At 42.0% G+C, this 15,640-nt stretch overlaps 1 protein-coding gene across 1 annotated transcript in view; it reads left to right on the top strand.

Moving 5' to 3' along the window:
* Positions 1-429: 429 nt before the first annotated feature.
* The window catches only part of kiaa0930, a 29,054-nt gene continuing 13,843 nt past the window's right edge, over positions 430-15,640 (top strand). The window contains exons 1-8 of the mRNA XM_056367654.1: positions 430-835; positions 10,302-10,450; positions 11,921-12,025; positions 12,120-12,197; positions 12,322-12,423; positions 13,562-13,702; positions 14,417-14,605; positions 15,184-15,343. Of these exons, the coding sequence (XP_056223629.1) occupies positions 694-835; positions 10,302-10,450; positions 11,921-12,025; positions 12,120-12,197; positions 12,322-12,423; positions 13,562-13,702; positions 14,417-14,605; positions 15,184-15,343 (1,066 nt within the window). The 5' untranslated portion in view covers positions 430-693. The remainder of the gene's footprint in view (positions 836-10,301; positions 10,451-11,920; positions 12,026-12,119; positions 12,198-12,321; positions 12,424-13,561; positions 13,703-14,416; positions 14,606-15,183; positions 15,344-15,640) is intronic.

The raw sequence follows: 15,640 nt of genomic DNA, 5'->3' as shown, positions 1-15,640 counted from the left end.
AATGATTGGATTTTAAGTCACAATCGATAAAATATTAAAGCAAAAATTTGAAAATATTGAGGTGATGATCCAAAATTATGACTTTTTAAAGCGGTTTCCTTTATGATATAATGTAAAATAAATTATTTTTAAAAAATGATCTTATTTGTCTTGATGAAAATAAGTTCATAAATCTAAATTATTACATAGATTTTAATGGATAATTTGTTTGATAAAATGTAAAATAAATTAGACTGGCTTCAATTTAACCAGGTGAACGGATTGTCTGTAACACCTGTGAATATTCCAGGTCACAGTGTGCGTGCGTGCGTGCGTGCGTGTGTGTGTGAACGTGTTCAGGTGCTCTGTCCCTTTAAAAGCCTCGTGTTGTTACAGGAAGTGTGAGGGGTGTTTCCAGCTGATCAACAGAACAAGGACCAGAGTCTACCCCCCCCCCCCTCCCGCCAGCAGCAGCCCGACCTGCCCGCTCCGTCCTCCGGCGCCACAGCGGAGCTCACCGGCACCGACCCCCGGCGGCTCCGCTCCGCCGCATTAAGGATCTTACCGGGGAGTAACTAGTGGAAGAACCAGGGAGGGGGATCCTCGGTGCTCCCCGCCCCCCCCTCCCCGCTCCTCCGCTCCCCGTCAGTTAGCTGCCGTGAACCGGTGCCGTCGGTAGCTGTTAGCCCGGACTGTCATGATCCCAGCGCGGAGATGGCGTCCTTCCCCGGTTTGTGTAAAGCTGTCGGGCCCGCGGAGGAGGAGAACGGAGAGGACGGGTCTCTGCAGCAGATGCTGAAGGCCATCGCCGACGAGAGGAACCGACTCAACATCCGCCAGGAGATCAGCGGACTGGGTGAGAGGATCCGGGCTGCTTCTTCCTCACTGTGGGCCTTGGAGTGTGTGGTGGTCCGGTATCATGGGGGGGGGGGGGGGGGGGGTTACCAGGTTTATACCCACTTTATATTTATTCTCACATCATCTGATTCATGTGTATTTACATCCAACAGTCTGTCCTTTAAGGATAAGACTCCTCAGTGTTGGGCCTGGATCAGATGAGATTACAGGGCTGGATCAGCAGCCAGACCAGACCCCCAGAGGCCCCTGGGGGCCACAGGGTCACTTCACATCAACTGGTTTATGAACTGGAACCAGTGAAGTACAACATCAGCTATAATGGGCCCCTCATCACTGAAAGCTGGGGTCTGCTCTTGTAGAGCAGCCCTGTCAAAATTTAAATAATTATGATTTGAATTAGAATATAACTCTAAACACAATGTGTTTCTGACACACAGAAAACCTGGAGTAAAGTATTATTATTCCTGCTTAGTTAGGAGTTTTATTTATTAGTGTAACAATGTAGTTTTTATTTATATAAGTATAAAACATAATAGTAGTAAATAAGTCAAGGGAATGTCTTCAAACGTTTGACCAACAAACAAACAAAGATTTTCAGTTTATTATTATAGTTAAAAGAAAATTAGCAAAAATCCAGATTTTAGAAGCTGCAACTTGAAAATTTTTAACATTTTAGTTTAAAAAGAAACTTGATTGATGATTAAATGATTAATCAATAATCCGAATGAACTGATTTAATTGTCTCAGCTGTGGAGCACTGGTTGTTTCTGGGTAAATATTGAAACTGTCGTGTGCAGTGGACTTTAATGTGGGGATGAAGATGATGAGGATTCTCTGGTTTGCTCCAGAGACGTAGAATCACTTCCTCATGACGGGCCCCACTGTTCATGTTAGTGTCATTACTTCCCCAGACCCCAAATTAGTTCATTAATCAATTGACAGGAAATGAATTGGCAACTATTTTCATAATTAATTTAATCAGTTAAATCCAGTTTTAAAGGAGCTATATATAAGTTTTGCTATTGCTACATAGCTAATGTTAGCATTAGCAGCTGTTTACTCACCAGTCTAGAAGAAACGTTGTGAGTTCAGCATCAAACTTAATTCCTTTACTCTATCTCCAGAGGTGGAAATCAAACCTCTTCTATTTCTATCACTTCCTTTCTTCTACTGAAGCTAGCATGCTAACCAGCTCACTCAACATGGTCAACCCGTGTCGTCACTTTCCGATACCGAGTCACTGCAGTGTGCAGTCTATTTGAAGAAGTAGCTGCGCAGAGGACATATTATAACCTCTTGTCTTGTAAATGAAACAATGGCTGGAGCTTTTGGCAAGACTGTTAATTAACAGCTGATAATGCTAACGTTAGCTATGCTAAGTTAGCTATCGTAAAACTTACAAATAGCTCCTTTAAATGGAAAAATGCCAACAATTCACTGGTTCCAGTTGCTCAAATGTGAATATTTCCTGGTGTCTCAGTTTTCTCTTCTAGTAAATAAATATATTTACTTGAGCTTCAAGAATAATTATTTTTTTTCACCATTCTTTGACATTTTATTCACTCAGTCAATCGATTATTTAAGAAAAGAATTGTCAGATGTATTGATAATGAAAATGATTGCTGGTGGCGGTTCCGCTGTGATGGAATAACACGACCTTCCTGACGTTTTATGACTGTTTCTTATTGACTCAGATAAAAACAGGAAGTGTTTTGATAAAACAACTGAGCTCAACATAAACTGGAACAGTTCAGGTCTTAAAACTGGTTCCTCTACAAGACCAGGAGCACAAGATAATATCATGAGGATATTTTATTTCAGAGTGAAGACTTCTGATAAATTTGTGATCAATCAAATGATGTGGACTGAACTCGGGGCTGTTGTGGCCTCGGGGTCATTTCCCCCTTTGCCCCGGTTGGTGATCCGGTCTCAGCCTGGAGTTAAAGACACGCTGAGGTAATTACAGCGTGGGTAAACCGGCCTCCTTTAACTCAGCAGGTTTTAATGGGATCTGACTGATGAAGGGGAACTCTGTATTGATCAGATCGTTGGTTATCAATCAGGCTGAAGACCAAGCAGCTGATAGAAAGCTCTGGGTATGTAGTTACATCTCCTGCAGTGACTCCCTCTTCACGCTGATGGTTTCTCTATCTGTGTGTGTGTGTGTGTGTGTGTGTGTGTGTGTGTGTGTGTGTGTGTGTGTGTGGTCTGCAGATACAATCAGATCCCTGCAGACGGTCCTGCTGCTTGTTTTTGTGGCTGGTTTGTTCTGATGGTGAGATCAATAGAAGTCTGTTCACAGCCTGTGACTTCATCACAGCACATGGGCGTGTGTTTACTGTGTCGTCAGCCTCGGTGAACACATGAAGGACCTGTGTCCTCTCAGTCCTTTATTATTATTTATTCTGTTTTCAGCTTCTTCACTTGAATATTTTCTCTCTTTGTCACTTTTATATCGTCACCGACTGAATCTCTTTGGTTTTGAAAAAGATATTTGAAGACGTATTTTTTTCCACTCCAGGAAGTTGTCGTCTCTATTTTTGACATTTTATAAACTAAACATTTAGTTGAGCAATAAAAATAATCTGAAGTTTCAGGCCTAAGAATGAATGTAACTGTTATTCTGAGAATCCAGTTTAATTAACAAACTGTTATTAACATTTAATTAAAATAAGATGCTGCAAACTGAATTGATTCTGTTGATTTGTAAAAACACAGATTCTGTCACACCTGTAATTGATATGAATCAATAACCACTAGTTAAATGATAATATCACCTTTGAGTAGCTGCTGTGTGAATTTGAACCTGGTTTAAACCAAAAGCACAATTGAATTTTGCACAAATCAGTTTGTTTTTCCTGCGAAACCTGCTGCTGCAGATCAGCTGCTCCAGTTTCCTGTATGAGGTGATCCTCTCGCAGCCCGACCTCTCTGAAGGACGAGGCCTGTGCTGTGAAGTGAAACTCTTCTTTGCTGAATTCAGCAGAAAACCCTGTTGATTGGTAGAAACGCAGCGTTCTGTCTCTGAGGTTTGTGGTTGGATGTTTGATCAGCATCGTCTCGCACTGACACTTTTCTGAATGGATCTGATTTTTGAACAAAATGAAAATGAATAAACAAAATTAATCGACAATGAAAGAACTGTTTCACCCTAAAGTCCATTTAGTAGCTGTTCTTTCAGTCATAGTATATGATCTTCCTCAGCAGATGGAGTCTTCACAGTTTTCATGGAGTTGTTAAATCTTCAGATTTTTACTTTTTGACACTTTAAGGACTTTTTTTAATCACACTTTATCAGTAGAAATACAAAAAGAGAAGCAGATGGAGGAACAGATCAGAGTCTCAGGTAAATCATTCACAGGCAGGTAAAAACAGTCAGTAAGTTACAGGTGTTTTGATGCTTCGCTGAAACTGCAGTTAGAAGTGTGTGTGTGTGTGTGTGTGTGTGTGTGTGTGTGTGTGTGTGTGTGTGTGTGTGTGTGTGTGTGTGTGTGTGTGTGTGTCCTTGGTTGGTCCTCCACAGGCTGAGGGAGTGAGTCAGGTCTGAGTCTGACAGTCGGCACCAACAGTGACTCAGGTCTTTACTCCACTAGACTCTTATTTTGGTAGTTTTGTCCGTTATTTTCATCGCTTACAAATTAATCATCAATGCAACTGATTTTCACATTAAAAGCCCTCAGCAGCTCAAAGGACAGAATCATAAGTAGAGATGTGTGATGGCTTTTATTGTGGAAGTACTGAGTTTTGTTTGCAGCATCTTAATGAACCTCTGAGCCTCTCTTCTGATTTGCTGACTGTTTTCTGAGTGATCCAATTAAAATCTAGCAGATTTCAGGTAAAAACACTCAGAGAAACCAAATCCTGCAAGGTTTGGATGGTGGGTCCAGGTGGGCGGGGCTTGGTGACTGCTTTGTTGTGACATCACAAAGTTCCAGAAGTCCTGACGGCTGGTTTTAAGGCTCAGTTTCTGAATACAGGCTGTGTGCATTTCTCTGTGGACTGAGGCTTTGATACTTTCACAGTATTAATATAGAAGCTAGAGCTGATCTATAATCACACTACACATGTACACACACCTTTACTCTGGAGGAGACCTTTAACCTCCTGTAAAACATCACACCTTCCTCAGGATCAGTTTATTTCTCTGTTTTAAACACAGACTTTTGTTTCAGACGTTTATGTAAAATCTTCCTGTAACTTGGTGACGACCTTTTTTAAGAAGCAGCTGAAACAGGAGCAGACGAGACGAACATCAATGATTCAGGTTTAATTACCTCCTGATACACCAGAGACACACGGCTCTGCTATAAATACACTGACACCAGTCTGCAGCTTTAATCTGCTGCAGCTCGCCGCGCGCTCGCACACAGTAGATGCAGCTGGATCGATAGACGCAGGTAGAGACCGAGTGACACTCTACTGTAAAAAGATCTGACTGTGTGTGTGTGTGTGTGTGTGTGTGTGTGTGTGTGTGTGTGTGTGTGTGTGTGTGTGTGTGTGTGTGTGTGTGTGTGTAGGACATCAGACAGCAGGAGGCCTCCCATCTGTTTGTTGTACAGTCTGTTTGTGTGACTGCTCAGGTAACAGTGAGGAAGTAAATATATGTAATACACACTCTGAAAAACAACCCGACCCGGGTTACTGCGGGTCACGGAGGGAGCGACCCGGCCGCCGGACGCTTTAACAGCAGCGTTGTGTTAAAGTCATTAAAGACTTATTTAATGTCGGTCGACTTCTGCTGTTAATGTTCAAATTCAATTAAATTTGTTGTTAAACAAACAGCTGTTCTTTTATCGTACAACCAAAAAATATCCATCTATAAGTTCCAATACATTTAAAATGTATAAAATTCATTTCAGATTCATGTTTCTTATAGTTTTTCTTTTGGAGCCTGAGCTGCACAAACATGGCGGACTGGAGCATCGTGCAGACCGGTTGTTAGAATAACAATAACTAGAATAACTGATTCATTTATTCATACAAATATATATAAATATGATGTATGAGTGTGGAAGTTGTGACATGTCACACACATTGTGAAGAGACTGAACTGTGGTTCAGGTCTTTGGGTTTGATCCGAAGCTAAAGAATGAAACCAGAATAAAAAGCAGCTGTAACGGACCGACACCACGTGAGCTAATGTCTAAATCTGGATTAGCCGGCGCCGCCGCGAGGAGACGGCCTCAGGGAGACTCTGATCCGTGTGACGTCTTCATGTTAAAACCTGCAGCGTGTCATCGGTTCATTTCAGACGGTCACATACTGAGACGAGAACAGGACGATTCATTGATTCACCCAGTGAACACATGACGACAGTCACATGATCACAGCCGCCTCAGAGCGGCGGGAACCTCGTTTCCAGTCTGACTGTGAAGCAGCACAATGATCTGCTCACATACTCAACACATTCACAAGTGATCACTCACCTTCAGAAGCTCAAACCTAAAGAATAAATAGGCAGTTTGATGGGTTCTAGATGTTTTTTGTTAAGTTTCAAGGTCCTTTAGGTGGTTCTGTCATTTAGTGGGTTCTCGGGATCATAGGAGTTTTATTAGCAGTTGTCACTGAAGAGGTTCTACGTGCTTTAACTGTTTTCAGTCGTGCTAGTTGCATGTGTTATGTCTGTTTTTCAACATCTTGGGTTTGTGTTGGAAATAAATGTTCTCATTTTAACATGTTCTTCATCGGTGCATTTAAATCAAATTCAGGACGCTCTGAAGAACCTTTAGGTTGTTCTGTTGGTTCTTTAGGAGGTTGTTGGAGTCCTGCAGTTTTATTTGTCCCAGAGGTTCTAAGGGCGGTGCAGGTGGTTCTTGTGGACCTTAAGATGAGCTCCACAGACGTGCAGAACGTATGACTGACAGAACTGAATCTGTTCTGGAGGCTGAAGTGGAACAACAGCTAAATAACATTTATACTGTTGTTGACTTGAATCTGTCAGAGTAAATGAAATACACTAAATACTGAATTAGTGTGAACATGTTTGACTCACGACTGTGGAGTTTAAACTTTAACCTCGATGACTCAGTCACCATCCACCGCAGCCTCCACCCGTCCCTTTGTTCCTCCTTTCTTCCGGGTCGTTGGAGCTTCGACTGAGCGGAGGATTATATAACCGTCATAAAGAATCCACCAGCCGAACACGGCTCATGATATTTGTTCCCGGCGCCGGCAGAGAGAGATTTTGGGCGATTCAGTTCACTTTCATCAGATGATGAGTGATAGTGCGCCGGGCTTCATAACACAGTTGATGTATTTTTAAAATGAGATACGCAGCTATAAATAGAGCAGGACTTTTATCAACGTCTGTGAAGCTGCTGCAGAACCGTTCCTCGGTTCTCTGCTTCAGTCTGGGTCGACAAACACCGAGACACGAGCAGGAGAGATCCAAGAGGAAGATGCTCAACGCCTTTTCTAAAAACTGAGTCTTTCAAGGCCAAATGAACCAAAATAAAACAACTGAGGCTCATCAGCGTCTTCAAGGTGAACCACGGCCAACAGTTGGTCCTGGCTGCGACGTAGAGGTTCTTCAGGAGGCGTCTACAGCTGCTGCTGGTGGTTACTGAGGAGATGGTTCTAGTTCTTTAGCTTCTTCTAGTCTGTGGTTTGTAGTTTATGTTGTGTCTGTTGTTTTTAAAAGGTTCTAACGGTCAGTAACAAGGTTCTAGAGGTGCTTTAATGGTACTAGTGGTCAATCAGGAGGTTCTAAGACTCCTATAGGAGGTTCTAGTTGTTCTTTAGCTTGTTGTAGTTTGTAGTTAAGGCTGTGTGTAGTCTTGTAGAAGGTTCTAGCAGCCAATAACATGGTTCTAAAGATCCTTTTAGGTGGTTCTTGTGGTCACTGAGGAGATCCTAGAGAACCTTTTAGATGTGCTAGTGGTCATTGAGTATGTTCTAGAAGTCCTTTGGGTGGTTTCAGGTGGTTCTAGTGGTCATTGAAAAGGTTCTAAAGGTGCTTTAGGTGGTTCTGTTGTTGATTAAGGAGATTTTAGCCCTTTAAATGGTTCTGGTGGTCATTGACGAGGTTCCAGGGGTCCATCAGATTCTAAGGAACACTGTAGAGGTTGTTTAGGTGTTTGAAGAACAAGAAGGAACATGTTTTGGAAGAACACTGTTTATCCCTCCAGTTCCACAGACTTGGAGAACCTTTACCAGTACTGGTATCAGTGATCAGAACCACCTCTCTGATGTCCAGTGACGGCTGCAGGTTTGTGGGAGCTCCTCCTCCTCAGCAGCAGGTGTTGTTCTGACTCACCTCCGTCTGAGGAGAAAAGCCTTCCCGCCAAGTGTGACTGGACGGAGGCCAGAGGTCGTTTCCGGTCTCTGGTTGGCCGCCGGCCGAGACGGGAAGATGTGGTGTGAAATGTGAAGAGCTCCACTGCAGCAGACTGACCCGCTGTTCACACTCCTGATGATGGTTCTGGTTTGATGGACAGACTCCAGAACCAGAACCAGAACCAGCCGGGAGCAGCCACAGTTTTCTATTTGTCTCAGGTGGAATAAATAGTTAGAGATCCTCCTTCAGGGACCAGAGCGACTGAGACTGTAACAGCAGAACAAATCAATAATTAATAACTAGCACCTCTGGATTCTGATATCACTGTCTCTTTTTAGTTTGTGAATTCATTCTGTGAAATACATTTCAACACGACGACCTTCTCCTGAAGCTCAGGTGTTTCCACAATTAAATTACAACTGGAGCCGATCAAAGAAAACAAGGTTAATTTCCTCATTAAGTCAAAATAATTCACTTTGTGTCTGTGAAATTAAATGAATTTGCCAATAGACGAGTTTCCTTTCCTTCCTTTTCCCTTCATTCTTCTTGATTTTACCTCCAGCATCTTGTTCTCATCAGTTCAGTGAAATATAAATCCTCCTGATCTGGAGTTTTTCTTCTTCTTGCTCCTCGTGTCTCGTCACTGAGTCGCAGCTCTGATCAAGTCAAGTCAGTTAGTCCTGACGTTGTGCAGCAGCTGATCCTGGTACAGGTTCTGAACTCAGTACAGCCCGTCCTAAACGTGTCAATGACACTGAGCTAAACTCACCTTCTTCTGTTGAAAGTACTAATACTGCAGACTAGGACTTTTATTATGAAACAATGGCAGGAAGCCAGTTGGTTTTCAGAGGAGGAAGGCGCTTTATTTTGGCAATAGTGTTTTTTTATGGATCAGTTTTGGACAACGTGGTTGAACCTTCAAAATAAATAATGAATCAATCTTTCCCCAGGTTGAACCACTTCCTGTTTTACTGTTAAAATCATTACAGGATCTTTTGATCCTTTTATTCTTTAACCAGAATGTTTTCTTGAGTTAAATGTGTTGCCATGGTGAAATGGCAGCAGCACAGTCACATGACCTGAACCAACATAACTGAGGGACATTAGTTCGTCTCATATAACCTGGATCACCACGTACAGTCTGCCAGCTGTGAAAACAACTGGCATGTTTTTATGGTCAGTCAGAACTCAACAGTTTAAAATGTCCATGACTGTGATTTGAGTTTAAAGTCTGATCACATGACGAGTGACGTCAGACTCTAAAATTACAATTCCTTCTTCCATTATTCTGCTGCGGCCTCAGCTCTGAGGTCATTTCTCTTTACGGCCAATAAAACGTCTGGCAGATGATTCACACGCTGCTGCGTCGCTGCACTCACTCATCCTCAAACGCTCTTATTTTGAAGAGTGATCAAACACCATGAGATATCAGATCATAAAGACACTCGTCTGCTGCTCGACCACCCCTTCCCCGCTCCGCTACCTTTTTCCAGCCTAAGACACCTGCCAGCCGCCTGGCAACTGTTGCCAGGCAACCAGGCAGAGGATGACATGGCATTAAGTTAAACTTCCTGTTAGAGCATCTGCTTCCCTCAGGCCTATAGCGCACAGAGAGAGACCTCAACAAAATCATTTAATTAATATAATAATTCATTAAAAGTTGAAAATGAAAGAGAATACACGAGGTCTGAACCTGGAACGCTTTCCTTTCAGTTCTGTCGAGGCTCCGCTGATGATGTTTATTTCATTCAGTCACAAAACTAATTTAAAATGTTTTGTGCAACAAAAGATAAAACTTCACACAGTTGGTGATGTGAATTAGAAAAGATGAAAGTACCAGACAAACAGAACGTGCCGTGACACCGGCAGCAGTCCGACTTCCTGCTTCCTGACGGACAGGAGATAAAGAGTTAAACTCAGGACTCTGGTTCCTCCTGAAAAACGACATTTCACTTTATCGGCGTGTGTTTTCTTCTTCGGTGTTTTTCTTTAAGAGGAAGAAGAGACTGAAGACGGAACAGATTCAATAACAGATTGTAAAACTGAAACTTTTTCTTTGTTTTTATTCAGAAGTTCAGAATCAGTAAAAACTTTGTCAGAATATTAGATTCATATTTAGAAGCTGTTGGTTTGCAGATGTTTGTGGATGTTGAAGGACTTTTCTTCTTCGTGTGTTTTGTGTCTTCAGGCTGTTTTAAGGATGACCGCATCGTGTTCTGGACCTGGATGTTCTCCACCTACTTCATGGAGAAGTGTGCTCCTCGCCAGGACGACATGCTGTTCTACGTCCGCAGGAAGCTGTCGTACGTCAGCGCCGACAACACCGAGGGCAAGAAGGTGACGAGACGCTTTTTACTCTTTCCACTGATCCAGAGTCCATAACTGTAAAATCCACCTGTTATAACCTGAAACAAACAGCTGATCTGAGATCACATGTATTGGTTAAAAAAAGAAGCGAAATAAGATAAAAGAATGAAAGAGATCAAATAAAGAGAGAAACACAGGAGAAGAAGAAGAAAATAATCAAAATTAAAGAAAGTAAAAATGACAAAGAAATAAATAAAAGTTTCAGAAATAAAATTCTTTATAAACCTTCTTGTTGTTTCCTGGAATAAAAGTTTTCACCATTTAAACGAAGGAACAAATAAAACAAAGAATTTAAAATGAAACTCACTTTGTTTCTCTGACGGATCCAAAACGTTTCCAGACTCAGAACCGAACGTCAGATCTGAGATCTGTTGTACTTTGCCTGTGTGATGAAGGTCTGGTTCCTCCTCCTCTTCTTCTTCTCTATATAATTACATTCTTTGGGCGTCGTCTGCTCAGACTCTGTCTGCCTTTTGTAGTTTGTCCTACATCCCCCTCTGTCTCTGGTTGCCATGGTTACACATTATTGTTACGTGTCCATGTTGAGTTAACAGCCCCATCATCATCATCATCATCATCATCATCATCTTCATCTTCATCTGATGGTTCAGAGAAACAGATGTCAGATGTGTGATGATGATGATGATGATGATGATGATGATGATGATGAGAAGATTAAAAACAGCTGACTAGGATTTTTTTTTAACGAGTGTGTAACATGAGTCAGTGTGAGCGTTTTACTTTTGCTTCAAATGTCAAATACATGAGCAAATATAAATATATTAATACTAATAATATATTATATACAGTTTATATAATAACAATAATGATGATAATGATGATGATGATGATGATGAAAATGAAAATAATTTAAAAATATCTCTGAAAAATAATATTTAATGACATGATAATATGATATTAATATAAATCAATTCAAAGGATGCAAACAAACAGATAAATGGAATATAATATTAAAAAGATATTTTAAAATCTTAAAAATAATAATAACTCTGTAATAATAACTGATGATTCCCTCGACAACAAGCAGAAAATCTGTTGGTTTTTTCTTCGTTCTGGTTCTGAGACCAGGAGGAGTCACAGCCTCTCACCTGAGTCTGACCCCCCCTCTGATGTTAACTGAAGAGACAGGTGGCGTCCAGAGTCCTGGTCCCTGCGCACCTGAACTGAGACTGACCCCCCCCCACACACACACACACACACACACACACACACACACACACACACACACACACACACACACACACACAAACACACACACACACACACACACACACACACACACACTCCTCAGAGGCAACGTCGCTGTCGGATCTGTTCTGTTTCACCACCGAGCACTTTATTAAGAACACCTGTGCACCTGCTTATCCAATCAGCCAATCAGTGTGTCGTGGTCCTGATCCAGGAAGTGATCTGTTGCAGGTGGAGGTGGAGGTCTACAGGAGGGACTCCAAGAAGCTGCCGGGCCTCGGAGACCCCGACATCGACTGGGAGGAGAGCGTCTACCTGAACCTCATCCTGCAGAAGGTGACGATGATGATGATGATGATGATGATGATGATGATGATGATGATTAAAAAGCTGTGATGTCAGTGTTGTGATGTCATCCTCTGTCTTCCAGCTGGACTACGTGGTGACGTGCGCCGTCTGCACGCGCTCAGACGCAGGAGACATCCACATCCACAAGAAGAAGTGTCAGGTGAGAAACACACCTGCGGCACTGAGTCGTCTCAGCGCAGCAGGACGTTAACGAACTCGTTAGCAGGACTCGTTAATCCCAGCGGAGCCTCATGATGTTGTGTCTGTGTCTCCTCCCCTCACAGGAAGTGTTCGCCTCTCCGTCTAAACACGCCATGGACAGTAAAGGAGAGGAGTCCAAGATGAGCTACCCCAACATCTTCTTCATGATCGACAACTTTGAGGAGGTAACGACACACGCATCACATGACACCTGTTTCTTCAACACGGGACACGATCATTAGTCTGTCACCTGCTGATTGTTACTGAAGGAGGCGACGTCTGTAAATGTCTTTGTTCAACCAGGAAAACCAAAACCTGCAAACGTCCAGCTCGCAACGAAAAGCAGCAGCTCGTCATTGTTTCTGATTAAAATCATTAAAATTCAGTTTCTCTGAGTCGAGGGTCCAGGAAGAGACAGATGTGGTGACCCTGCAGCTGTCAAACATCTGTCTGCTGTCTGTCTTAATGTTGTCCAGCTGTGATTGAAGCTGTGTCCGTTTCCTTTGTGCATTATGGGAGAATAGTGGGAGTAAACTTACTGTTTACTTCCTGTTTGAACTCTGCAGCTTCAAAACCTGCTCATTGTTAATATTCTAATCACTTCAAAATGTGATTGACTTAAAATAATCAATAACTTGTACTTGTAATATAAAATAATCACATGATGAAGTATTTACAGCAATAGACTGAAAACATCTGGACTCCGCTTTTATTCTGAAGGGTCAGAAGGACATCAGAACTCTTACTGAGCCACAAAGATTTTTATTGAGCCCGCCTCCAAATATACATTAATATTTTTATTATTATTATTATTTTTTCACATAAATCTTTATTGACAAAAAATCTTCAACATTTGGATTTATTTGAAAATTACTTCACACGTCTTCCATAGAAATGAATTCAAATACCACATTATAATAATAACATATGCACTTATGACCTGATATTTGTTTCAGCACGTTACAAACCTTTTTCCTAAAAGATATTTCCAGAAATTAAAACTCTCTCTAACGTTTCATTCAATAAAGAATCACATGTTTTTCTCTGGGTGACTTCCTGTATGAAACCACCTCAGTATCAGCTGGTCGGGGGTCAGGTGGAGCTGGTGCTGCAGGTATAATGATCTGTGACCTGATGCTTCTTCACTCCATTTAAAACCCGCTCCTGCTCTAACACCTGCTTTTACAGGAGCAACACACATTTCTCTGCAGGAAATCAATGGACGGTGTTTGGAGCAGCCGACTCTGTTTCTGTTCATTTCCCTGTTAATAACTGACAGAAGGTGAAGGTCGAGGTCTGAATGTTGCCGTTGTGTCTGTGCAGGTGTTCAGCGACATGACGGTGGGGGAGGGGGAGATGGTTTGTGTGGAGCTGGTGGCGAGCGACAAGAGCAACACCTTCCAGGGCGTCATCTTCCAGGGCTCCATCCGCTACGAGGCGCTGAAGAAGGTCTACGACAACCGGGTGAGAGGCCGCAGTCTGAGACCAGGACTCGCTGCAGAGCTGCAGCTCAGTCTGTGGCTCTGCAGTAAAGGATGCTAATGCTAACGTAAAGTAAACTGAGGCTATCGTAAGGCTGAAATGCTAATGTACTGGACACTAATTTCTGATACACATTAATCTAATCCAATTAATTAATCCTTTCAACCTTGGAAAACATCTGCTGAGGAAGACCATGAAATGATGTCAAAAGCTCAGGAAGAAGCTGATAAGTTAATCTTCAGTTACCTTCAAATCAGTAAAGTAGTAAACTTCAATCAAAGAAAATATATTTTTCCTTCTAATTTTTTGTGCAGCGCTTCAGAGCTTGATACCACAAAATATAATGCTACTATATATCATGCTAACATGCTAAATATTAGTATGTTAATGTGCTAACTTTAGCTCAGAGCATGTTAGCGGGCTACTCCTCGAAAAGCAGTTCAGAGCACAATACCACAAAATATAATGCTAATGTATATCATGCTAACATGGTGAATATTAACATGCTAACTTTAGCTCAAAGCATGTTAGCATGCTACTCCTTGAAAAACCAAACAAACGATGTGACCTCAAGTCTTTAGTCCAATATAATTAAATCCCAATTTAATGAATACAATGCTACAATGCTAAATGCTACAATGCTTAATTGACTGCTGCGTTGACGTTAGCCGCTCATGAGCCTGTTCCGCCCTGCAGGTGAGCGTAGCTGCTAAGATGGCTCAGCGGATGTCGTTCGGCTTCTACAAGTACAACAACATGGAGTTTGTGAGAATGAAGGGTCCGCAGGGCAAAGGTCACGCCGAGATGGCCGTCAGCAGGGTCCCGACAGGTGACACCTCCCCCTGCGGCACCGAGGAGGACCAGGTGTCCCCCATGCACGAGAGGGTGAGGACAAAAAAACAAGTAGACGGTGTAAAGTGGATTTTATCACCTGATGTTTTTATGTTGTTGTTGGTCAAAGAAGAAATATTCATGTTGAATTTTCTGTAGTTAGTTGACGAAGATTCTAACATTGATTTTTATTCTCTGCTGGTTTCAAATCAAGTCTGAGGTTGAGTTATGAAGTCCTCTTTAAAGGAACTCCGAACTTCCCATGTGTCGGTTAAAGAGTCTGGTTTCACTTCTTTTGTCTGTGGTTTCCTGCAGAAACTGAAAATCCCAGAGTGTCTGTAAACAGCACAGAGACTCGTACAAAGCTCCACACAAAGAGATGAAACCAGGTCACGATCAATAATAAATGCTGCTGGACTGCATTATGCATCATTTAACAGTCTGTCCTGCAGATGTATCTCACAGAGGAAGTGACTGACTGTTGATCTGACGTCACGAACAAAATGTCTTTGTTCGGAAAAACAAAAACCAAAAAGCAACATTGGAAATAAAATTTAAATATTAAAAGCCTGAGGCTATAAATCATCATCTATGCTCTATTGAATATGTTCTAACTTCCTGTTTCCCTGCAGGTGACGTCCTTCAGCACGCCTCCGACCCCGGAGAGGAACCGTCCCTCCTTCTTCTCTCCGTCTCTGAGGCGTAAGATGCCCCGAAACCGAATCGCAGAGATGAAGAAGTCTCACTCCGCCAACGACAGTGAAGAGTTCTTCAGGGAGGAGGAAGACGAAGGTGAGAGGCGTCAGACTGGTCAGACTGGTTGGACTGGTTTTACTCTATTATTAGTCTGTGTCTGTTTTTAGCTTCATCACTGGAAAGTTTATAAAATATATAAATGATCGTCTGTAAACCAACAGCTGTTTACTGGAACCAAACAGGAAAAAATGTCATGTCTGAGAAAAAAAACACACAGGATTAAAGTTCCCAAAACTTTATTGAACTGAAGGAAAACAACATTTAAACCCAAACAGGTCTTTTATATATATATATATATATATATATATATATATATATATATACCGTATATCT

Source organism: Seriola aureovittata, chromosome 22 (genome assembly GCF_021018895.1).
Source record: "Seriola aureovittata isolate HTS-2021-v1 ecotype China chromosome 22, ASM2101889v1, whole genome shotgun sequence".
Lineage (NCBI taxonomy): Eukaryota > Metazoa > Chordata > Actinopteri > Carangiformes > Carangidae > Seriola > Seriola aureovittata.
Note: the sequence above shows the minus strand (reverse complement) of the source record. Positions and strands in the feature narration are given on the sequence as shown.